Source organism: Conger conger, chromosome 8 (assembly GCF_963514075.1).
Source record: "Conger conger chromosome 8, fConCon1.1, whole genome shotgun sequence".
NCBI lineage: Eukaryota > Metazoa > Chordata > Actinopteri > Anguilliformes > Congridae > Conger > Conger conger.
The window spans coordinates 56743854-56770183 of record NC_083767.1 but is presented as its reverse complement, the minus strand read 5'-3'; the positions used below and the strand labels follow the sequence as shown (position 1 = coordinate 56770183).

At 44.8% G+C, this 26330-nt stretch overlaps 1 protein-coding gene and 1 long non-coding RNA gene across 2 annotated transcripts in view; one reads left to right on the top strand and one right to left on the bottom strand.

Annotated features, from left to right (window-relative positions):
• Positions 1-1697: 1697 nt before the first annotated feature.
• The window catches only part of LOC133135241 (uncharacterized), a 59900-nt gene continuing 35267 nt past the window's right edge, over positions 1698-26330 (top strand). Inside the window, exon 1 of the long non-coding RNA XR_009709369.1 lies at positions 1698-1830. This is a non-coding gene — a long non-coding RNA (uncharacterized LOC133135241). The remainder of the gene's footprint in view (positions 1831-26330) is intronic.
• Positions 10150-26330, bottom strand: part of LOC133135240 (serine/threonine-protein kinase 32B-like) — a 56374-nt gene continuing 40193 nt past the window's right edge. Inside the window, exons 7-12 of the mRNA XM_061252111.1 lie at positions 22195-22298; positions 19949-20065; positions 18659-18784; positions 15563-15694; positions 13902-13966; positions 10150-11536 (exon numbers count right to left, since the gene is read on the bottom strand). Of these exons, the coding sequence (XP_061108095.1) occupies positions 11410-11536; positions 13902-13966; positions 15563-15694; positions 18659-18784; positions 19949-20065; positions 22195-22298 (671 nt within the window). The 3' untranslated portion in view covers positions 10150-11409. The remainder of the gene's footprint in view (positions 11537-13901; positions 13967-15562; positions 15695-18658; positions 18785-19948; positions 20066-22194; positions 22299-26330) is intronic.

The window sequence follows — 26330 nt, the reverse complement described above, 5'->3', positions numbered from 1 at the left end:
ATTCTTAAAGAATCTGTGTCCATCAGATGTTCATTTTTTGTGTGCAGTCTGTTCCAGTTTTGACAGTCACTGAGACTGGTATTAGCCTGGTCTGTCACTGAACAACGGTGCCTATAAATATCATGCATAGATGGGCTTGGATGAATTCTGCTTCCTAGTACAGCCGTGTGACAAGGTGCCAAGTGAAACACTTGACACAATAGCACAGTATAGGCAATTAAGCCACGTCTGGCATAACTTATTTTGCCACATGATAACATTTCTTCACCTTATCTCAGACTTATCTCAGGTTACATTTATACCGCTGTATATTACCTGAAACCATTTTTGGTAATGGATTTGCTATGACTTGCAGCAGCCGTTTCTTCCCCATCATTTGAAAGGAAAAATCTTCCTTCTGAAATCTATTCCCTTAATCACTACATCACACCTCTTTTACCTTCATAATTTCAAAAGCTATACAAAGACCTAACCAAGTAATGGGTGCAAATCACTTTTTTTTTTTTTGCTTTTCTCTTGGAGACAGTTAGCCTAATATGAGATGCCTGTGATGAGCAGTGACGGATTAATCGAGTACGTTGAGATCTCCCTCTCCCACCTCTCTCCTCTATAAAGTCCATTCAGGCTGGTCCCTCCTGGGTGTCAGTTTGAGGAAATGCGTTAATTACATCAACTGGCCATTTCAGTCAGCCAGCCGGTCCAGTGCGGTCATAAACGCAGCCGTTCTGATCGGTTGTTTAATTGTTGTTTGCAGGTGCATGGCCAGATGGACGCCCACGTGTTTGTTTGTGCGTTCAGTTGCAGGGGAGGCTTGTCTAGTGCCTATTGCCTTTGATAGAGACGGATCTTTGTGGGATGTTGTCATGCTGAGGTGGACTGTAATTGCTGCCCAACACCTGTGGATGCAGCCGGCCCTCAGCCTGGATGTAACCCAGTTTATTCAGCCCAACGCTGGAGGAATGCTAATGAACCAGTGTTGCTCGTCTTCTCTCCGCCCCAGTCCTGCAGGGCTTCAGTGTCTGTGCCATTTTGTCTTTTCCTTTTCATGAATTCAGGCCAATTTAGGCCGTGGAAACCAGGTCTGCGGACTCTATAGCAATCAATGACTTGAGTTATGCACTTCACCAAAAACCAATGTACGCGATGTACTTCAGGCTTAAACAGGCCGAAACAACGAGGGCTCTGTGAGACGGCGATGCGTTGTGTCAGGTGTGCTTCAAGCACTGTGTGTAGTTAGCATCAGATACAAAAAACATTCAAAACCAATTTCCTACATAGAGATGAGCTTCAGCGGCAGAGACTGTTCTAATGCGCCGTTACTGTTTCACTAAAAAGTCATTTTCGCAGCAGGCAATAACCTGGCCAGCAAACAAATAATGCATTGCTACATCCCTGCGAGGCTTCGCGAGGAGGTAGATTTTTATGCGAGTTTAATAACTTCATTATCTAATCTGTCGGTCTGCCGCTCGGTCACAGAGCCAGGCCCTAACTGTTATTAGTCATGGGAAGAGATCTGTTTGAATTAAATTATTTTCATATTTATTTGCCCTTGAGCTTGCCAAAAAACAGAGGACTGGGAAAGGGCTCAGTTGTTTGGTGTTGGCTGCTCACTGAAATATGTACGTGTGCGTAATGCACCAGCGACTTGCTGTGTTTTGTCTGCCAACTCAGGCGGAGCTTTGACCAGAGCTGTGGAATCCACAGCAGTAGGGGCCTGGATGTAATATTTACTACTATTTGAAAAGGAAACATTGAGCAGAGAAAAACGGACATCGCCTTTAATGCAGTAGTTCACAAATGGAGGGTCAGAACCTATCGGCGAGCTGGGAGGTGAGTTGCGAGGCACATTCTGTAAAAACACACAAGACCCTTTCACGGACATTCGCATGAATATAATTATGCCCAGCTCTCGCAAGTGTACACGCTGTTATTTTGACATGTATCTGAAAGGGAAAAAAAATGTCAAATTGCCACATGTTAGGGTCGTGACGTTGAAGGACTACTTCATACCATGGTTGGTGCTCAATTACAATGGTGGCTGTCAGCTAATCTAAGCGTAAAAGAAACTAGGTTTTCCAGTTGGGAACCTGACTTGCAGGAAATGGTGATCATGACCTTCTGTTTGGGGTCTGTTGTCGTGTTCTTAGGAGGGTATGTAACCTGACTGCCTTAATTAAGTAATCATTAGAGGTTACTGCTAACAAACCCTATTAACTTTTCCCCTTTGTGATTGAGTCGTTGATGTCCCAAATTATTGTGGTGTTGATATTTCTAAGATAATACAAACTGTGACGTAATAAAAGCACGAAATACCGATGGCAGATTGTTAGAAAGACAATTTCAACCTTAATTTGACACACCTGATACTCCTATTTAGTGCTAGTAAACTACACATGATGTGCTGTTCTAAATAGTGAGATATTGACACTTTTATAGGACTTGTACAAAATTGGTGGGAATTGCCTTTAAGGGGGCCAAATTGGAAAGGGTTAATAACTAATCATTTCAGAGATAATTTCAAGGAGGTGCATTTCAAGTGATAATCCCATCCATCCCAGAAAAACACTGCCGCACTGTGTTGTGTTTTGGATGAGGGCAAAGCACTGTATCATTAGTCTGGTCAGTTATTGTTTGTGAATTGTTCCTGTGCATCTATAGCCCTGCTGGTTTGAGCTGGAAAGACTGCAATGTGTGATTGCCATATCCCTGAGTGCTGGGTGACATCACTTGTTGGCTGTGCTTCTATGCTCAGATTAGCTGTACGTGCTGCATTGTGCTGATGCAGGCAGCATGGAAAATGATCTCACACAGTGGTTCTGTTGGGCTCACGGTTCTTATGACTGGGAGGCACAGTCTGGACCACCGGGTCTGTGATCTGTGTGTCGCGGTGCTGAAACACTCTTGGGAGTAGACCTTCAACAAAATGGATTCCAGCACAGATATCTAGCCCAGGTCGATGAGTTAAGCGCACCTAAGAGACAAACCCACGTCAGCGTAGTTCACACCACAGAAATTGCGATAAACTGAAAGCCTTTGGAAACACCATGGCAATGTAAGAAATAAATGGAATGTATTGCGGTTGGAACTGCAACACCGCAGCCCAAATGTAATTGGTTTTCTGGAAAAATCCACCCCTGAGGGGAGACAAAAATTATATATATGGGTATTATCTTTTCTGCTCATTTCCTGTAAATATTATGTCATTTGTTACAGTCTGCTGTTCGGCCACTTCTCAAGAAGGCTTTGTGTTCTCCAGCTGATTCCGGGCTTTTATTTAATCAATTCCTTCATTTGTTTTCCGTTTGCCGTCCACTGCAATCTTTGTGTTGGTAAGCGTGAGAAAAAGAACCTAAATGCTGCTCCGGGGAGAAATAGAAATGAGAAAAAGACACATTGTGCTCGGAGAACTAGCACACAGTCATAAGTATAACTGTGCTTCTGAAATCCATAAAGAAGTGTAATACCTTTGTTATTCAAGGCCCCACTTTATAATCTCTTTGTTCAAATGTGACAATAAACATGTCTGCCTCGATGGTACAGAGGTGTACGGCGCGTTCAGAAACTCTAAACCCCACGTGTTTATTTCTCTTGAAACTTTTCGGAATGAGAACTGCCTTTCTTTTTTCTTTTTTGTACTTTGTTCATTGTGTGCACTACTCAACTGTACATATTCTCCAATATTTTAAGTCAAGTGATGGTTTATTTTCGGTGATATGGTCTATTAGCTGATTTGTCATTACTGGACCAGAAGGCTAATTGCAGAAAGATTGCAAACAAGCTTCCAATTAAGTGGTATATAACCCCCTCTCATAAATATTTAGGACATTTTTAAGGTTCATGGTAAAACATTTAGCTGCAGTCAATAATGCTCAATACTCTCTACAGGGCGAAAAAGCAGCCTGGTTTTAAGGCTTTATTTTCTCATAATTTTTTTGGTGTTGACATGGATTAGATGTTTTTGTTTCTCTGTGGATGTGTTATTGGGGACATCTTGCAGAGCTAGTTAAATGGGGCTATGAAATGAAACTTTGCCTGCACACACCAATGCCTTTCCCTCTGGGATACTTAATCGTGTGTGTACGCACGCCGGCGCTGAAAGCAGTGTGTATTGTTTGGTGTTGAAAGCCCTGAAAGAAATGGGTTTGTCATCACCTAGAGCTCGGCGACGCTTTGCAAAGCGGGGCGATCGATCAATCGCCCAGCGAGTGGCCCTCCACTTGGCTGAAAGAGATATTTAGCAGCGCTAGTGAGGATGAGTCATCGGTGCGGTGGAGATTTGGAGTAATGAGGGAGGCAGGAAATTCCAGGCGTCTTAAACACCGTCCTTTAATAGGGCGATTCTTCTTCACCCCTGACAGTCCTCATATCCCCACAGGCCTCCTGCTCATAAAAAAATCATCGTTGTGTTTCCAGCGCTGTAGAACATTCGCTCGTAATTATTTTTTTCTTGTCCTTAACAACAACGATAACCATCAGCGAGTTCATTTCGGACGTCGCTTCATAAGTAGATGTGTGAAGGAAAAGCTGAATATTGATTGCTGAAACTTTAATACCTTTACTTTTCGTGAACTTTTCTTTGGAAAGAGAATGAAAGGACCGGATTTTAAAAAGTTTTCTGAAGAGATCAATTTCGTATGGCGTGTCATTATGCTTCTGCATAATTTTACCGCAAAACTTTTGACTTCAACTCAAGCTACGCAACTCAAGCTGTGGTTTGTCTCCCTGATTGAATTTATTTGCTTGTGCAAAAGAAAACCCCAGTCGTTCATACCATTTGTATGACATTACATAGAAATGAAGTAAAATGATATTTTAAATCAATCCATAGCCCTGCTCGGACTGTCCACAGGCGTTTAATGGTCTCACAATGTGATTCATTTCCAATAGATTTCATTTCTGCTCGCTTTCTGTTCCCAGGTCTGAAGTAGATGATTTATGAACAGGGATAAATGCTCTTGCCTTGGCTTTGGTCTCATTAATGCAAGTTGGACAAGACAGTGTTAAAATTCTTCCTTTCGTTTTTCAAATGAAGGTTCAGTGGGTTTGACTGCTATTTTCTATTTCACCGGTGGAAATTAGATTAGAAGGAAAATGTCATACTGACACTGCGCTTCGCAAAAAGAAAGAACTATAGATGCATGAAATAAATTGCTGTAATGGAAACTACAGTGAAGGACTGCAATCCAAACTTTGACGATGATAGATTAATTCCAAACTGTGAGGGAATGAGGAGCGAAGAATCGATCCTTCTCTTCATAACTTACGCTCCTCCTGTGTTGATGAAATGCCATTTTAAGTGGCTATACATTCCAATATATTCAGAAGGCCTATTAGACTCGTATGAAGGTGAGAGTGTATGGTAAAGATTTGAGGAGATTTTTAGAGATGCTGAGTGTTTTTAGTAGCAAACAAACAAACGTTGTCTCAGTGTTACTTGAATGTTTTGTCAGTTTTATAACACTGGCACTACGTGGCAGCAACATTGTGAGAACATTTTGTGTTACAGTAGCCATTGTTTTACTTTTGCTGCTGATACATCAACAAGGTAGATCTTACTGACGTAATCACGTCAGCAATTTGATGCAGTTGAGTGGCAGTAGGGTGACACTTAAACGGACTACTTGAAGCTGTGATAAGCTGTTGATCTAATGATGTCTGTACATACAATTATCATACGGTCGTGTTGAGGCATCTTGCCATTAATATAAATTTCAAGTTACTTATTTATTAACGGATCTATGTAATTGTCATTATTCTGTTCAACCCCTTGTCTGTTTCTATTTTAATGATAAGCATGGGAGCTTTTTTTTGTTCCATTGTATAAAACAATTGAATCCATCCTACATTTAATTCTGTTAAACGTGGACTTTAATAACGGTGCAGCTTGTGTTATTTTTGGCTGAGAGTTGTGAAGGGGAATAGACCGAGACTGTGAGGGAATGAAGCGTTTCAGAGTCACAGGGAGTGTAGTCCGTCAGAGCCCAATGGCTTTCCCCCGTCACAGCGCAGACTGAACTGACCCGGGCCACAGTCTCATCAGCTCGCTTCAGTGCAGACATCGGGCCGATTTGCGGTTCTGTGGTCTGAAGCCTGGAGACCAGAAAGCTGCTGAATGTGGTTCCCCGATGAGTCACTTGTTTTTAAGAACCTTTTTTTTTTTTTTTTTTTAATCCTTCATTTACATTTCTCCATACCCAGTCACTGGCCTCCAGGTTTTCAACCTGAATTTACATCAGAAAACATCCAACACATAAATAATAGAGTGCAAGTGTTGCTGTTTTTTCCCCCCCCACAAATATAATAATTCAGGGCAAAGTTGAGAGACGTGACCGGTGGCGAACGGATAACTGTTCTGACATTTCAAAGCACATCTCCGACGGTGGGAATGTGGAAGTAGAGCCCTTTGTTCGGCTGAATTCAGATCTCAGGAGCGGCCACTGAGGTTAGGTCCAGACTGCTATCGTGCGTAATCACTTCTGCGCCGGGCCATTTCAATTCAATCTCTTTTCTCCCGTCCTTTTAGATGATTATATGATGGAATTGAATGCAATGGGGTCTGCCAGTCATGCTGTCCCTTGTGCGAGTGTAATTGATAAGAGCAGTGGGCAAATAGATTTCTCATTACTTTATAATGATTTCATTGGAAGGAATATTTTGTCATGACTACGTACTGCATACTACGTACGCGGTAAGAAAGTGACAATATCAATATCGGGACAGGAAATGAACGGATGACTATGAGCAGGATGTTCTTTTATTTCTTGAATTTTGGACATCGTTGAGATTATGATATAATTGAAAAACATCTTCTGTTTCCATGTCTTTGTGCTTGGTAATTGACTTAAATTAAAAAACGAACAATACAGAAAACTCTGTTCCAGAACATGTCTGACTCACACAACAGCAAACCAGTTTCCTGGATAGAAAACATATCAATGTTTTTGTCACACAGTATATTATTGGTGTAATGTCTGACAAAACAGCTGTTCCCAATGCCAAATGTTAACATACATACCTTGGGACAATACTTTTTTTTTTACAAGCACAGGACAGAATTTTGTGTATGTCTGTGTGTGGGTTAGTGTCATGTAATGCACAATTGTCTTTTGTCATCGGCAGAACTGAACATAGTGATATTGTGACCATCCAGTCCACAGTGTGAGACACATGAAGCGTGAACATGCATATGCAGGGAATGGCTTCTAAAGCACAAGACCACCAAGGCTCTTCGCACACCCCCATGTTTTTCCGGTCGTGTATAACACAAGGTCAAGGCAAACAGAGGGGCTATGAACCCACCTTGGACTCATTTCTCCCGGAGCACTGAATACACTCCGATTGTTCTCCTGTGCTTGAGCAAACGTGCTGCGCACAGAGGACATGGCAGGGAGAGGGAAAGAGAAAAAAAACAGAAAGAAACAGAGAGGAGAGAGAGAGAGTGCTGACTGCCATCAGCGCTGCATTGTTTGGAATGAGTCACAGGAAGTGGAAGGCATTTGAGGAGATGTTTGTGATTTCGGCTCGGGCCGTCTGCCTTCCCCTGGCAGCTCTGGGAGAGGTCATTCTGCCTCCGGTGTGGGAGCGTGAAGGGGGCCAGTCATGCTCACTCAGAGACCCCCCCCCCACCCCCCCGGGGCGCTGCAGAACAGCGCTGAGTCACCAAAAAAACTCAACCGAGGGGGGAAAAAACATGTCCTAATCATAACGGCCCTGAGAACTGACTACCCCCCCCTTCAGCCCCTCTGTATTCTGCTGCGTTCACGGTCCAGGGAAATTAGGACTCCGATGTGGAGCATATTGTTCCCTGTAACACAATGTAACCCCCCTCTTCAGGGTTACTCAGTGCTGGGTTTTGTGGAGCGATGTTGCCTGCAGACCCTATTAGCACTGTCTATTACAGCGGCTGATGTCTCTCCCATCACGCTCGGTCCGGTTTTATGTGCCGATTAAAGAAACTTTCCTCGTCCTGCCCTGGTTTCTCACCACTGAAGATGAAAGTAAAATGGAGGAAAGAACAGTCTGGGTCCTCACCCTTGGTGCTGAGGGTTTATGACCTACCGTCAGGTTTGGACGGTTCTTTCTCTCTTTCGGACTTAGCTTGCACTTGTAGGTATTGGTGGGGGGGGGGGCATTGGGCAGTAACTGTGATTTTCAACAGTCTTTTTCATTCTCGGTTTTTAAAAAAAATTTCAGATTTTCGCTGGGATTTAGCGATCACGCTGATTAAAGTGCAAGGCCTTATGAGGCGTTCACACTGGGATGTGGAACCCTCTAGGAGCCACACGGTCTGTGTGATTACAGAGAATACTCCAGAAAGGCGAGCGGGAGGGAGCACAGACTCGGAGGCTGGGATAATTGGGTTGAGTCACAGCTTGTAGTGTTGGTGTTAATGAGCCTGTGCGAATCGATCACCTCGTTGTCGTGTGTGGAAACTAGACGGCCACGATCTCACAACGGTGCGTGTTCAACGCTGCCATTTGCACCTTTGCTGTCGTTATGCTACATCGCCGCTGAGTAGTTTAAAGAGCACCGCATTTTAACATTTTAACACGCTCGTGGGAGTACAGACATAGAGTGAGGTCAAAAAGTCCGAGACCACATCGAAAATCTGGAGTTTTTATTTTATTTTATTTTTTTCATGTAATCCTGGTAATAAAGCTTTGCGAGAACTACTCGAAGACCAAAGAAGAGCAAGGAGTGCTAGACCATCGACAATCGCTTGACCTCCACTTCCATTTATGGGGGGCACTTGAAGACTGACCAAAGCCAAGCATTAAGTAACATCACAAGATGCCCTTTGTAACCATGTCAGAGTCCATGCCTGCTTGAACGCACGTTGCCTTGAAAGCAAAAGATAGACATGCCAAATACTAAGACATTCTGAAAATGAATGTAATTTTTTCAAGGATTCAACTTTTCATTCAAATGGTTATGCTGATTATATAATTAGACTCAGACTTTTGGACCCCACTGTACACATATTCCAGACACAGGGACTGCAGTCCGTTTATTGAGGGGGGACGAGTGGCTATAGATGCTTAATTAAAGGTTTGCGTATCAGGGGAGGGATGTACGCTAATGCTGTACAAGAATGACTGAAGTACCGGTTTGTGAGACTGATCAAGAACAACAACTACAGAACTAACAAAAAAAACGTCAAAGAAAAGAAAAAAGAATTAGCACCAAACTTGAGTGAAAGTAGAGACATGGTCACTGAGGCATTTTAAATTCCATCTTCACAGATGAGCAGTTCAGCCAGTGCCGTCGTCCGTGTCCTGTGAGTCACCGACCGTGCCTTATCAGTAGATAATGATCGCGAGACCGGGTCTACACTTCCTGCTCAGCCCAGAGAAGGCTAGCAGGACTGATGCTTCAGGACCACAGGAGCAGATCTGTAGGTGTGTGGGAGAACTGATCTGAGACCTGTCCCTGTCACCCCCCCCCCCCGTTCTGCTCTGCGTCACCCTCCCACAGAGCCGGGGCGCTGGGCGCTGAGGTCCGGGGTCAGAGTTCTGAAACTGAGCCCTGTGACTCAGCCGGTTCCATAAAAAGAGTCGTGCTCGCCCGCTTCAGAGTCTGGTGGAAAGGGGAAGGAAAAAAGATAAGGAAGAAAATCTCTTCCTTTGCTTGTTTTTTTTTTTTTTTTTCAATTTCCCTCTACCGTGCCTCGGACAGTATGGCCTTTCAAAGTGCTCCGCGTCAAATTGACTGGAAAATGTCGACTCATTTAGCAGAAATAACCCCAATTAAGGGGACATGGGACAACAGTATTTAGTGACCTTTGAGACACGTGACTGCCTTGCATGCAAAAATAGAGCAGTCATCAGTTTTTGCCATAAATGGGATGGATGCAGGATGCTTCTGAGGAATATAAGACCATATGGTTCATTCTACACAGTTGGCTCAGGAAAAAAAGATGTGCCCCTGGAAATGTAAACGGCATCCACTGTTAGATTGACTTTACTGCAGACTACTGACGCAGTAATAACAGGGCAACTTCTGCATTAAGGCCTTGAGGGAGAAATGAAGAGGCGCATCGAACTTGTTTGTTCCAAAGAGGGTCATACAAAAGACTCTTTTTTTTCTTTTTTCTTTTTTTTTTTACGTTATATTGACATGTAAACAACTGAGTGTGAGGGGGAAAAGATATACAAGTACGACTTCCTTTATTTCAGCAATTCAGGGCTACTACGACCTCTTGAGAGGTTGCGGTTGCTGGGAAGGAAATGCATACTTTTATGTCAGGCTACTTCATGCTGTCGAAACCAAGAAAAGGCAATCGCCCATCCACGTACACACAAAGGATGGGAAATCTGTCAGTTTTCTGCAAAGTTGGAGACCATTCCTTCATTTCAAGTGGAGTTTTGTCATGGAATTGCAGTTGTTATACACTGAAATGTTACAAACATAAATCAAGACTTGCAACCAAATGTAAATATTTGCATACGATAACCAAAGTAATGCTACTGGGCTGTCAATTGACAGACATATTGCTTGTATTATAAGCCAATAAATGTGTATTCTGAAACAAAGGGGAATTCACCCAGTTTAAATAAGCATGTTATCATCGCCTCTGCATTATTTGAATCACTGTATCATACTTTATGGTGCTGGACAGAAAGACTTTGGCATTAATATGCATTTTTCGCACAGTTAACAGTGGATGTGTACTGTATGCCACATAGTAGCTATGTTTCCATTTGTGTGAGTTTATGTGACTCACAATTTTGTTCATTGTGCCATATGCAAATTAGCACATACACACTGTAAGGTGGAGTCTGTCCACCTTACAGGATAAAAAGGCTATACTATGGTGACAATTTGGAAAAATGCAAAACAAGTCAAAATGTGCATTAAGGCAAATGGAAATAGTCTTTCATTTCTGCCCACCTTATCCCCCATCTTGGCCGCTTTAAAAAGGCATCTTGTGCCAAAGATTTTTCCAGGCTGTTTTGTGCGAGAAAGCCAGCAATGTTTTACATGGGAATCTAGCTGCGATGGTCATAGTGAGTGATGGTAGAGGATTTGTGTTTTACCAAAAAACATGAAGTTCACACACAGAAACAGTCTTTTCCACGGAAAAACAGTAATACACAGAAAGCAGTATTTGGTCAATAGAAAATTGTGGCTTCCGCATCGGGTGCCAAAGAAAACGTCCTTCTTTTCATCACTCCCCATGCAGCTTGGTGTTCAGCAACGGCCTGCAGGATCACGTCACAGTCAACGTCTGCGGCACGATGTCCCGGGCAGGCTGCATGACATCACTCGCTGTACGCTGTAATCAGTTTATGAAACGCTGGGTTTTTTTTCTTTTCTTTTTTTTTTCTTCATTGTAGCAAAAGAGAGAACATGCACAGGAACAGTTGGGTGGGCCATTTTTCGGTTGGTGGTTATTTTTTACTTTTCAGCCTAGCTGCTGTAGACGCCGGTCTCTTCCGAGGGCAGGACGGTGTTGTTGTTCTGCCCCCCCTCCCGTTTCTCCAGGGCGGGCGAGGCAGGGCTGGCGGCCTGCACGCCCGGGGCCTGCTTCCTCAGCCTGGAACACAGGTGTGATACATCAGAGGCCATGCATTCCGCAGATGATGTGTTCATGATGTAACCTCCCTCTGACCACTGCAGAGATGGAGCAGGTCTGTGCAGATGATGTGTTCATGATGTAAACTCCCTCTGACCACTGAACAGCTGGAGCAGGGCTGTGCAGATGATGTGTTCATGATGTAAACTCCCTCTGACCACTGCACAGCTGGAGCAGGGCTGTGCAGATGATGTGTTCATGATGTAACCTCCCTCTGACCACTGCACAGCTGGAGCAGGGCTGTGCAGAGAGCAGCCGCTCCTCCCCTATCTGAACACCGCTGGCCCCGGCTGCTCAGCTTTACAGGTGCCGACCTGACTGCGTGTGGGTGGAGTCAACGTGTGGACTTTTTAGAAGGAGAAATTACCGATTTCCCCACACACGTGTTTTCAAAATGTATGGGGCTAGTTTCACAGATGCAGATTGAGCCTCGTCCCAGACTAAAGGCCATTTTGAATGGACGTTCTCTGTACGAAACGCCATTTTGTCCAGGACTAATCTGTGAACCAAGGCCCTGTATCTGAAACTCACGATTTGTGTATTTGCTGACATATTGTGAAGTGCTGCAATATGTTTTCTGCTCCTTTTTTTCTTTTAAAATTGTAATATTTTGGATTTTTATAAGGAGGGAGGCTGTGGGCAAGAGCCCATTAGTGACCACTGCAAAAAACACAACAGAGCACCTTTTTTTTGGGTATAATGGAAGATTTCACTGTAGTTTCTGCAGAAGAGGCATATTGTGCTAATGCTGTCGAGGTTTCCTGGAGATAACCGCTGGAACAGCAGCAGCCTGCTTTCATTAGCCCCTCCACAGCGACACTGAGAAATCCCTGTAATTTAATTGGATACGGCATTTTCCCCACTACATCGCTCAATTATTCATGAAGGGGAATTTTAGAGAACACGAGTAACAGAATACGCATTAATACATTAATAGCCTGTGCGGAATGACAACGTTACGGATGCTCATCGTTTAAAACGGCGCGGGTTTCCATCCTGAAGAGAAACGTCCCCATCCACCCACCCCCCACCCCCACCCCCCCGGAAGGGACGAGGCGAATGGCCCGAGGTTTCCCGCCAACCCTGAAGGTTGCGCTGAGTGGCGCCGGTCTGGTGGGGAGAGCGATCGGCTCTCGTTTTCCCGCTGTCACTCAGACCCACGACCAGCCGCATCCTTCCGGCAGCCGCGCGGTGCCAATTATGGATTTAACATTACCATCAACCCAGATGGAGAGTAGCAGGTCTCATCGACTTCCTTACCCTAATGCAGCTCTAGCACAGCGAGAGTCCCGTGGGGTGATGAGAGAGCTGAATTATTAATGCAAGAATCTGTCTGTCTGCTCCAAAGGATCCTGTGACCCCTCTCGGACAGTGTTATGTCTGAAAAACAGGAGCGCCCCCCCCCCCACGAAATCTCCAATATGTGCCTCGGACGGCGGTCGTTCCCGACCGGTTGCCGACCGGCGATAGGACCCGTTCCTTGGCGTCGCTAGCCGAAGAGCTGGCACAGATGCAAGGCGTCTGCCCGCTGGCTTCCTTGGATCTGTCCCACCCCTCTCGGAGCGGTTCCCCTCTGCGGAGTCGGCAGGAGGAGAGCCGTCCCGCGACGCTCAGTTCATCTGCAGCCGGCGGGCTAGCGGTCTGCGGTCTCCCGTGTGACTCCTGTGTTTCCGAGGGGCTGTGTGAAGGTGGAGGTGCGCTGCTGGCTGATGCTCGCACTGCCGCGCTGCCTCACACAGGGCCCTGCTGAACCATCAAAGATGGCCGCTGGAGCCGGTGGCCTTGAGAGATGTTTTTTATCCAACTGCCTCGTACGCTGTTGAAAACTGAGCTTTAAGAGAGTGCCCTTTGAATGGTACCTCATTACACGCAGATTTTAGCCTTACATGGTAGCAAATATCGCGGGCTTTAACGCAGGTCTTTATGGAGAACATCTCTGTGGGCTAATCAGACGTACGGGTTTGAGAAGGCTACAATGAGAGGCCTCTTATTTTTTTCTAGGTATTTTGACGTTACAAATGGGGGTTGAAACCCTACTCAGTGGTCAGAGTGGCAGATCAGATATGGATGAGGGGCGGCCTGTAGCGGTAGTGGTTAAGGTAAATGACTGGGACACGCAAGCTCGGTGGTTCTAATCCCGGTGTAGCCACAATAAGATCCGCACAGCCGTTGGGCCCTTGAGCAAGGCCCTTAACCCTGCATTTCTCCTGGGGAGGATTGTCTCCTGCTTAGTCTAATCAACTGTACGTCGCTCTGGATAAGAGCGTCTGCCAAATGCCGTTAATGTAATGTAATGTAATGGATGAGCTCAGGGTCGGACTCTTACTTCTCTCTGTTGAAGATGATGAACTCCTCACGCACTGTTTCCAGGCACTGCTGCAAGTGGGCGGGCTTTGGTGGGAGAGAGCGATAATTGACGACGCGATCGTGGAGTGAGAGCCCAGGAGATGAAATGAAAGACAAAAACAGAGAGGTATAGTCATTAAATTATTAAAAGACAACAGGGCCCACCTGCACAGAATGACAAAAAAAAACTGTCAAAGTGGGGTTTTTTGTGTAGTTACCAGAGGTACCAAGTTCGGTTTACAATATTGCTTTGAATAATTGCCTCAATGTTTATTGAGAAGCCGCCAGTAGCTATCTTTAGTTCTTCAAGGGCTGTGAGTATAAGTCATTTTGTATTTGTTTTGTTTGTTGACAAAAGGATTCTATGAATTTAGCATCAAAGAAATTATTGAGTTTATGCAGGAAAGTAAAGCATAGCAGTTTTGGATAAATGCTTTTGGCATGAATTTGCTGGACTATTCATTCATGACTAGCTGTGATATGGTCCAATTCCTGCATCCTCTGGTTAGTACTATAAATTGTGCAATTTAACTTGCTGTAACGTCAAAACTGGTCACAGTCAAAGTGTAAACACTACCCCTTCCTTCAAGAGACATTTCCTGGTAAGTCAAAACCCATCACCTATGACAAGGAGGCTCCTATGGGTTTTTACACATTCAAGCTAAATTTATTAAGTTCATGAATGACTATTGAGTGGTTTTGGTGTCCCTATACGAAACATTTAGTGTTGCCTAATCTAATCAAAAGCGTGCATACACACCGGCCCATCAGGAATTGAACTGGCCACCCCTCATGTACAGTATTCTGAGCCAGTAGCTTCTAGCCTAACAAGACATCACAGTGACACGCGGTCCATCAAGGACGGGTCAAGTTCTAGGAGCCCGTCTGCCAGTTTCACCATTTCAAAACTGGCGCGTGACAGCAGACGGTGGATTGGAAGTTCTGAACCGTGAGGAGGTAGCCCCACCGTTATGTCTGACATGTATATTAACCGAACGAGTCGCATGCTCACCGACGTTCATCAAAGTGCGCGGATGAGATGGTGTCACTGCCACCTCCAGTGGACGAGCGAGCGTTTGTAACGAGCAAGCTGTAGCAGTGAATTAGGGCTTGATGGACGCCGGCGTGGGGTGTAAATGCACGCTGCGACGGACTAATTGTTACGTACAGCAGACTAGTCCGTCGGGAGAGACGCTGTCGCGGCCTGCGCAGGAGTCTGGTTGCGACAGCGCTCCAGTTACAGATTGATGGATAAATCAGATCGCAGTATGTGATAAAGCACGAGGTGTTCGGCACCTCAGTCACACGTGTTCACGTGAAATGTCAATGTTGCTAAAGTCATTTGTAAATCTTCACAGCAATTTCGGAGATTAGATTTGGTGTGTGATTCATTTGTTTTTATACTCAACAGATAAAATTAATCTTTGCCGAGAGACATTGTAACTAAATATTTACATAATAAAGTACATTTTGTAATATACTTCTACAGGACTTCTCATGTTTATGTATAAGATTATGTGTGAGGAATTCTGTGACCATTATTTTGTCTTTGATTGATTGATTAGCTGATATTTCATACACTGGCTAGCATAATTGACCATATATCTGGTCTGTAGTTTTTAATTCTGAGTGCTGTCTGACCAGGGGGGAGGCCTCTCTGTTTCCGTCGCGTGACTTGCTCTTTGCTAGCCTCTTCTTCTTCTTATGTAGTGGTTTGGACTCCAAGATCATCTCCTCCAACTCAAAGGTTGGATCGCAGTTCAGCCTCCCTTTCTACAGAGGGCGACAAGAAGGCACAGACAAACATTATTTTTGAATGCTTTCTTTGTAACTGTTATGCCTAAGTTCTGTCGGTGATGTTGAACATGTGCTATGTGTTTGCATCCCGTAGCTAAGTAATATGTCCCTCAACCCATCTGAAATATTTAGGTTAGGATTAAAAAAACATGTCCGTGTTCTTGAAGCGCCCTGCAACTGGAACCACAGCGTGGGGCTGCCTAAATGATGCCGATGAAAAGCACAGTCTCCATTCCACAACCTCTAAAAGATAAAACAACCTCTAAACATATAAGTTCAGCTTCCCCAAGGTCAGTCAAATTCCCTTCCCAAATTAGTCCATCGGAAACATTGTGCCAGCCTTAATACTGAAGTACACCGACCGGGTCATTCTGTTCTTCTGCTTTAAAATCACCTTTGGGCTGGTAACATTTCCAGAGGTGACGCAAGCCCGCACTGAGTAAGTATCAAAACACAGTCTAAATGGTGAATGGTCGGCATTTATATAGCGCCTTTATCCAAAGCGCTGTACAATTGATGCTTCTCATTCACCCATTCATACACACACTCACCGACGGCAATTGGCTGCCATGCAAGGCACCGACCAGCTCGTCAGGAGCATTTGGGGGTTAGGTGTCTTGCTCAGGGACACTTCAACACAGCCCGGGCGGGGGATCGAACCGGCAACCCTCCGACTGCCAGACAACTGCTCTTACTGCCTGAGCCATGTCGCCCCCCCTAAAATGCTGTGGTCGAAAGCTGGGAACACCGAGCACAGATGAGTTGAGGCTCGTACACCGGAGGGTCACACATTCTCAGCAGCACCAGACCTGCTTTCTTATTGCTTGGTTTGTTTCCTGCCATTTTCAGGAGCACGATGAAATCTGGACGCCAGCAAGCAGGGGTCAAATGTTAACCGAGAAAGCTCAGTCCAGACGACGGACTGTATGATTGCGGTTCAGACGTGTCTAAACACTCAATATTTTTTGGTTTTTCCTCTGGCTGGCACAGTAATGGAAATGTACTGGACCTACCCTGCTCCTGGATCCAGCTTTATATCTTCCTCTGTTTGTGTTTGCCACCGGGTTCAGCCCAAGATATTCTGTTTCTCATATTTCCCACTGGAGCAGGCTACATATACTCTGTGAGCACTTTATTATGTAGGTATTAGACTTATATTTTAGACTTATTGGTTTTCTGGTACTGTAGCCTATCCACTTAGATGTTATGATATGTTCAGAGATGCTCTCCTGCATATCACTGTGTGGTTATTTTCTACACTGTCACCGTCAGCTTTGACCAGTCTGCCCTTCTCCTCTGACCTCTCTAACAATGCCCTTTTGCCCGCAGAACTGCTTCTCACTGGATGTTTTCTTTTTTCGCACCATTCTCTGCAAACTCTAGAGACTGCTGTGCATGAAAATCCCAGGAGATCAGCAGTTTCTGAGATACTCAAACCACCCTGTCTGGCACCAATAATCATTCCACTGCCAAAGTCAGTTAGCTCACATTTCTTCCTCATTCTGACATTTGGTCTGAAAAACAGCTGAACCTCTCGTCCATGTCTACATGCTTTTATGCATTCAGTTGCTGCCACATGATTGGCTGATTAAATATTTGCATTAACAAGCTGGTATAAAGGTCTACCTAATGAAGGGATCGCTGAGTATATAATTGCTTATATAATTGTATAAGTGTTTATTGTTGTCTCTGGTGCATTTGCTAATTTTTCTGCCACCTGGAAACATTTGCCTACCTTTTACCTCCTCCCCGAGCAGTCTCTGGAGGGTCTGTTTGCATTCTTTCTATTAAAATTTTTTGTAATTTGATGTGAAATATTTCAGTCCGTGTTAAAGTACGTGAGAGTGATTTCAAATCTATAATTCGACGCGATTTCTGACAAAATATGAACGTGTGTGAATTTTGTTCCTTGTGTGGCAGACGTTCTGCTTCCTGGCCTCAGTCCTCTGACCCAGAGCTTTCATTGAGTCATTAACCCTCTCTCAGCATTGCTGGAGGTCAGTCATTCATCTGACAGACCTGTTCTTTCCTCGTGTGAAGGCCTCTCTCTGCCCGAATACACCATCAAAACCGCACACGCGATAAAGCTGAGCCAATGAGCTGTTCGGATTTCAGAGCAAGCGACTCCCAGCACGTGTGCTGGGAACACTAATGGCCCGTTGATAATGTCAGAATGCCTATCCGACGCTCCAGCTAAAAGCATGCTGTGATCTTCCAGCAAACAAAGAATGACTATACATACAATAAGTCATATTAAATGGAGTTCCCCATTAAGGGATTGGGCGTGCATGAGAAGGAGAGAGACAGAGACTAGAGAAATGGGCATCCGTTAAATGTTGCGCACAATGCAATGACACGCGGGGACTGAATAGATACTACACCCTTCCATTAACAGGCCTTCACAACTCCACATACTTCATTAGCTGAACAGAGACTCTTTTTGGAGCATTACAGACGTGGGACAAAGCAGATATGAACAGAACTGGGAAGTGTGTGACGTGTGCAAGACGACAGCTGCTAAGTAAACAAGATATTTTACCTCACTAGCTACCTTTCCATTAGATTGCTGCAGCATCTGTGCACTAAAAGGACCACTAGAACAAGCCTTTCATTTCCAAATGCCATTTGTTGGGGAAGTTATTCTCAGCAACAGCAGTCTATATGTGTGGCAGTTGACTTAAAATTGGCACCAGTGGTTTCAATGCAAATTGCAGCTTATTTTCCTTCATGCACAATTACACCCATTATTTAGCATATTGTTAAACGTCAAGCAAATAATATGTGGGTTAATATGTGTGCAAAATGGTCTGTACACTATCAAGTGAGACCATTGGGAATTAGGAAAATGATATGCGTGGATGCTGGCGGTGCAGTAGCGGTCGTATGTGAGTAAGGCGGAGAACACTGAGAGGAGTGAGGAGAGGGACCTCCCGCTCTTACGTTGGGGACGAAGCCCGGAGGAGTGCCCTTCTCCAGCACCGCGTCCCAGTTGATGTCGGCCAGGTAGGGCGAGGTCTGGATGTCGGCCATGTTGGAGAGGCGGCACTCGGGGTCTTTGGCGAGGAGCTGGCGGGGAGAGGGGAGGGGAGCTGTGATAAGAGGGGAGGGCGCTGGGCTTGACGGGACGCGGCGGCGGCGACAAGGCTACTCGGAGAGGGAAGGTTGTGCTTCCGATAAAAAAAAACGAAAATTGGTGTCTCGGTGGCGCAGTCTGCAGAGCACTGACCGCATGCTCATTGTGAGCCGCGACGTCAACGGTTCGAATCCGACCGTCTGACAATTTGTCGCATGTCTTCCCCGCTCTCTCACCCCCATTCTTCCTGTCTCTATATACTGTCCAATAAAGCTGAAAAAGGCCTAAAAATTATCTTTAAAAAAAAACGAAAATTTAAAAAACGCTAAAATAAATGAATAAATAAAAACTCAACGCAGAACACGCCTCCTTCAGGCTGGGATGGATTTAGCGGGTGCTCATACCAGGCGGTGGGAGATGGAGGGGGGGGTAAGCCCTTCACACTCAAAAGCATATGGCAGTTATTAAGAGAACTGGAGCTCTGCCACCTCAGGAGTGTGATGTGTGTGGAGCTCTCCGGAGCTGAAGAGGCAGAAAGCCATCTTCTCTGGCACGCCGTGCGTATGTGGGATTTTAGCACCTGGTGGTTTGTGTGTGCAGCAGATTGAAGATAAACGGAGATGTTTAACTCTGCAGTCACAAACTTTCTCACCTACATGTAATCTCTCTTCTCACGCAACGTGAAGTCGTACAATCTCTCGCCTGCACATAATTTATAGTACCACATGCTCACTGGCACCAAACATGCAGTCAGTTTCACTGGCACCAAACACAAAACGCTTAAACACTGTTGTGATACTTAAAATGAATTGCTATTCTAGAGAATGCAAACTATTTTAGCTTAAGCGAAGAACAGGAATTGTTTGGCCACTTTTCATTGTGTGTTACAGGCAGATAAACAATAGTACAAATGTACAATATATATATAAATGATCAATGTGTACCTCTCTTTTCAGGGATTACTCCTAAATCCGTAAAAGAAGCATGCATTATGCATTTAGGCCTGTGTATGTAAAGGCTTAAACCAAAGCAGTTTGTGCTTTTAACGTGGAGGTTCATGAATAAAAACAAAACGAACAGAAATAGTAAGCGTTTCTATGGCGAGACGGAGAGCCGGAGCTCACTGATTGGTCAGCTGCTCGCTCACAGACACTCACCCTCCTGAGCAGAGATACCATGCCCTTGGACCATGTTGAGGAGTAATGCACGCGTTCGCCACGGAACATGTTGATGATGTCATCCACCGCAGTGCTGGAGTGGATCTCATACGGCCGCTGGCAAAGGGAACAGACGTTGAAATTTCTATATTTCTATAATTGCTTTTGTTACCGAGGCATGGATTTGATTATATCGACATTCGTCCTCAGAAATAACTTGAATGAAATGTAACTGATAGTAAAATGGAATCGATGATTTTCCTTACAAATATATTTTTGACAAGTTCAGCAATCGCCCTAATTAGCTCTCAAAGATGAAACATTTTATATATTTGTGTGTGTAAGTGCGCTATATTTATAGCAAGCAGCATTCAAAAGGCCTCGCCACACACTGCTAAGGCCGCTTGTCGAAACGTCTGTGTGTTCTGTTCCCCTGCTGCTTTCAATAACTGATAATAAATTAGGATATTGTATATTTTGCAAAGTGTATTTCTGTGCGCGAACCATTTCAAAGTCAACATTTAAGATTCAATCATTGCCTTAACATCCAAAAAACTTCTTCCAGTCCTTTCACCACAAACACATATTCAATACACAATCAGCCAGTTCTTCCGGGCAGAATCTCATGTAACTGCAAACCTGCAATTAAAAAAAATGAAAGAACATTGTATTGACCTACTTAGTAAAAAATGTGTTCATTTATTTTATTGTACTGGTTTCCCATCTTTCTCTGATGTCCCATGCGTACATGTTTTAGTTCTAGGACGAGGCGTTCCATTAGCAATTCTCTCCCGAAAATGACAGGCTAGGGAGCCTGAACGGGTTCTTTTAGGCAGTATTGACATGTGCAGTGGAAATGAAGAGTGGATGAATCAGGATTGTGGGATCTGAGCACACAGGAAGGTGTGGGGGTGGGGTAGGCCTTTGTGTTGGTCGTAAACCAGAGCACTACAAAACCTGCAGGGCCAAGGCTCCGCCATTGTCATGGCAACTCAACACAAACTCCACCATAAGTGGTCAGGAAAAAAAGAAAAAAAAAAGCATTCTTATTTCTTATTCCCCCTTGCCCTTTTAAATGTACTAACTGCAGGTATAAGAACAGCATAGTGGTTATATGCAGATGAGGTTGGTATTAACGTGCCACTCCTGAACCAGTAGCTACTGTCGCTGAACTGTGAAGTTAGCGACGGTATCTGTTAGTAAGGCAGTGCTGTTGCTAACCTTGGGTAAGACTGAGTTACTTTTGTCTACAGATCAAAGAGATGTGGAACTGTGACGCATTCGGCATTATGAACAGCCCGTACAGAGATGTGCAGTTCAAAGGAAATCTGCATTAATTACAGCGCCTTCAGAAATATGCGCTTCTTATGCAACGTGCTTTCTAAAAAAAAATCACATTCAGCGGTACGTAGCACAAACACATTAGCGGAGACGGCACTGGAAAAGCAGAAGTCTTTAAACAACGGGGAACGTTGTTAGCGGAAATTCAGCGCTGCGGCGCGGCGCATGGTAAACGGCGCATTAGGGGAAATGCACGGGTGTGAAACGGTAATGCGGGGGGAGAGATGTGCAGCTCTAACGCGGTGTCATGTTCACATCGCCGAGAGACGGATTCATCACCGCCCAGGGCTGGCCGCCCATTAGTGTCCCACGCCCCCCACGCCCCCTCTCCCCCCCCCCCCAGGGCAAGCTGAGTAATCGCGCCGGTGGCCTTCGACAAAGAGACAGGGGTGGGCATTTGTCTGGCCTTTAACCGGCAGGAGAGAGGTGACAATGGGACCTGTACCGCGCTCCCGTTCTCTAGCAGGTGTTTCTGGGAGATTGGAGGGCAGTTTCTGACACTCCATTTGGCATCGCTGACGACACGGAGCAGTTCAGACCAGTTCAGACCAGTTCAAACCAGTTCAGACCAGTTCAGACCAGTTCAGAGTTACTGACCTGAGGCCGTCTCGTGTGGCAGATTCCATCGACACGTAAACAGAATCCACAGGTTCAAATGTACAGCTCCCTTTTACTTTTTGCACACTTTATTGTGTTGTAGATTTAATTCTGATTGGATAAAATTCCCAGAAAAAATGGAACTGTGTGGTTTAGCTATGTTGACAAAACATTGTACACGACCTCTTGTTTTCCTGCTGTTTTAAGAAATGTCCCACTTTTTGAGAGATACTTCTTGTGTGGTCACATTGAAGTGTCGTCATGGTAACTGCTCTCTACCATGACACCTGGTGCAGGGTTGGCCTTACCCATCCACGTAGCAGCTCGTAGGCCGTCACCCCTAGAGACCACCAGTCCACAGAGTAGGAGTAACCAGGACCTCCATCTATAAAGGACTGGAACACCTCTGGAGCTAGGAGACAGACATGCCCAAAAACACATAGGTATAAGGGAACATAATACATTACATTACATTACATGGCATTTAGCAGACGCTCTTATCCAGAGCGACGTACAATGAAGTGCAAATCAAACACAAGTATGAGTGCTAAGAGGACCTGAGAGGACAGTACAGTTCCGAGTCCTAGTGTAAACATACAGATAATCGGAACCCTTGAAGGGTACAATCAACTTCCAAACTAGCATACCACAGTTGGCAGCTAGAATACCCTGAATAAAACAATACAACAGCCAATAAAAAACAACTATCTATACAATCAATACATAAGTGCCATTACAGTCTAAGGCTAATCATGGTGGTGAGTTAGGGAGGGAAAGGTGTAGCCTGAAGAGATGAGTCTTCAGTCTGCGCTTGAAGGAGGTCACAGACTCTGCCGTTCTGACATCCACCGGGAGGTCATTCTACCACCGTGGGACCAGGACAGACAGCAGTCGTGAGCGTGAAGTGCAGGTGTGGCGAGGGGGAGGCGCCAGACGGCACGTAGTGGCAGAACGGAGGGGTCTTGTTGGTGTATAGGTCTTGATAAGGGATTGAATATATACAGGGGCTGATCCTTTAACTGCCTGGTATGCGAGCACCAAAGTTTTTAATTTGATGCAAGCCATAACAGGCAGCCAGTGGAGGTTGCTGAGCAGGGGGGTGACGTGAATGTCTGGGAACACTGAATACCAGACGGGCTGCAGCATTTTGGATCAGTTGTAGGGGTCTGATGGCAGATGCTGGAAGGCCAGCCAGCAGAGAATTGCAATAGTCCAGGCGGGACAGGACCATTGCTTGAACAATGCTTAATATACACACATGCACACACCACCAGTATTCCTCTGCATTGTGTATAAATACATACTCATACATACATGTGCGTGTGTGTGTGCGTGCGTTCATAGTATGAATATTTCCCTGCTGAAAAAAACAGCTCAAGGTTTTGAAAGAGCTGGAAGCTGGTTGTTCAGACCCGCTCCATATTCAACATAGTTTGACCAGCTCAAGTTATGTTTTGAAACGCATCATGTCTTCCATTGCAAAATTCAGTTGCCTTTTGTACTTTGGTTAAACCAGGGGTTTACAATTCCGTTCCTGCAGATTATGGAAAATAATTTTGTAGAACTGGTATCACCTGTGGTTCATGGGCTTATCAGTACATTTCGATAAAATGAAAAATGACAGAAATGATTGTTCTAAGACATTGGAATGAAATCCATTCCTCCTCACACAAGGTTTGTCAACATCACTGTCATACTTTGTTGAGAGTGAGGATTGAAGTCTGATTGACAACTGTGTAAATAATACCTGTTAGCTACATTATTATTAATAAAGCAAGAGGAAATCAAGGCATTGTATATGAGCAAAATGAAAGATATTATTATTGTGCGCACAAATAGTTTTTCTTGGCATGACATCCTTCTGGTGAGCCTGCAGCAGGTCAGGTTCCATTAGAAAATCCATCTCGGCTAATTGCATTGGCTGCGAGCAGAGAGTGTAACCAGGCAGAAGATGTCTGTCTTTCTTCTGCTCTGTTATTCCTCAGAGGAAGCCTTTTAAGAAAACCAATGTGGGACTGCTGTACCCAGCTATTCACACGAGCTGAGAGAAACAGTGAGAGGCTGAAACCCATCTCTCCCTGAGCAACGCACACACACACACACACACACATACACACAGACATGCACGCGCACACATACACACACACACACACACACGCACACATGCACACAAACACACACACACACACAGACAGACATACACGCTCACGCACACACACACACACACACACACACACACACACACACACACACGCACGCACCACTCCCCCTGTAAATGTACCACCAATTCTAAAGCTGTCACTTTTAGGCCCAGGGTGACAGGCAAATATTAATTCTGAATAAGAGGCCATTCACACAGTGGTCCATTGCTTTCACAGCCCCACGGCCTCCATTTTAGCACCTGTTTCTGAGACTTCCTGTTGTTTTTTTATTTATTTTAATTTTTTATCTTAGCCAGGGAGGGATGTGCCCCCTTTTAAATGATGTCCTGAAATAAGAATGCCCTGCACTCAGATATTAACGCTTCACACTCTTCTTTCTGAAAGCTGGGGCGTGAGCAGAGTCTGGGCAGAAGAAGAAATATTTTGAATGTATACAGCACAGAAAAAGCCACCCCCTCCTCTCCAGTCAGCCTCTCGGGGAGGATTGGCACAATTTTGATAGGCAGGTAAGGCTGCCTCCTGGCTGAAAGCTGCCCTCATTGGATGTTAGCTTCTGGGAGCGATGAAAAACACAAGTCTGTCCAGGGACAGTCACAGATATAGGATAGTTGGTTTATTGCTAGCTGTCGGAATGTGAAGAGAATTTTACCAAATATTACCCAAAAAAATCACCTACCCCAGCTCAAAGTTTGTAGTGGTTTTGAAATTCCAAAAATATCTACTTTGGGGGTGTTGTGTGGACTACGGAAGCACTGCCTACAGACGGTGATGAATTGCCAAAGTGAAATTCATTGGAGATGACCGTACCGGCTGGTAGATACAGTGTCTTCTCACTCAAGACCATTGGATAAAAATGTGCATTCTCCAGTGTTGAGTGGAACGCGGGGGTGATTGATGTATAGCCGACAAACTGTTACAGGTGCAGCCGTATTACTGAGATAGGGAGGTGGAATCAGCTTCCAGCCCGGAACGGGTCTGAAAACAGTATTTTATTGGCACGATTGAAGGAGGCAAGCGCTGTGGAACAGCGAATTACACATTTCCAACTCACCCCAGACAAAGCCATATGGAAAATCAATCTCTAAATGCAAACAGATGCTGCGACGATCCCATTGCTTCTCACTGTAAGCAGGGAGACAGATTGCGCTATTTGGCAAATGCCTCATTAAATAGATATTTGCATCGCTATTTCTGCTCTGGAATGCATAATTCCGCCTAATAGATCGTGTCTGCGTGACAGCTCGTGAATTCCTAAACATGTAGCCTTCTGCGTTATGTCAAAACAAAGTTTGACAGTATAAACTTGGTGATGAATTATCTGTTCAGCTTCATCTGTTAGTGTTTTGGTCCCGTTCGGTTGGTTTCTGACAAGGTTGAGCCTTCAGTCACAGCTCAACTTCAGTGTTTGCGTAGAAGCGGGTCAGCGATGGAACAGACGCTGCCAGTGGATTTGAGCTTTTATCTCGCACGTTACACCCGACTGAGTCCATATTCCAGTGCCTTCGCCTTCCTAATGTCACACTATCTGCATTTTAGTCTGTCTGTCTCTCTCTCTCTCTCTTTCTCTCCCCCTCTCACTGTGTTCCTGTCTCTCACCGTTTGTTTCTGTTTCTGTCTCTCTCAAACTCTGTCACTGTGTGTCTGTTTCTGTCTGTCTCTTTCTGTCTGCCTGTCTGTTTGAGTCTTTGTCTCTATCTCTCTGCTGTGCCTGGCCCTAAGTGCATCTGACTGTTATCGTGTGACAGGAAATGGTGTTCTCTACCCAGAGCTACTCTGCAGCATTACCAAACAACAACATTTTCAACTTTTATTCAATTTGTCTCACTTTGTCAATTTTTAGCATGAAGTGTGTCTTTTCATAATGATGTTTACTACTCTATTGATATCTGAGAGCATATTACAATTATTTGGTATGCCAGCCAGTAACTGAAGCCTGTCGAATGATCCATCCTATTGGACAGAAAAAATGGAAATGTAACCGTATGTAACAGCATCGTAGCTTTGCAAATGATGGAGCACCAAATATTGGAGATGGTTTGCCTCCGTGTGGGTATTTAGGCATCAAATTAAAATCCAATCATAGCAGCCCTTTTCTCAGACAAATTGCATGAATTACTCATGAGCTGATATTAATTTCCATATCTCCTAAAACAAAGAGGAGCTGCTCAGATGAGCTGTGGTGGTGATGTGCACTGAAACGGAGACCCGCCTTGTCTCAGCCAACAGGCCTGCTCACTGGCTGCAAGGTCAGAGACTAGACTCCTCTCTCTCAGCGCTCGCTT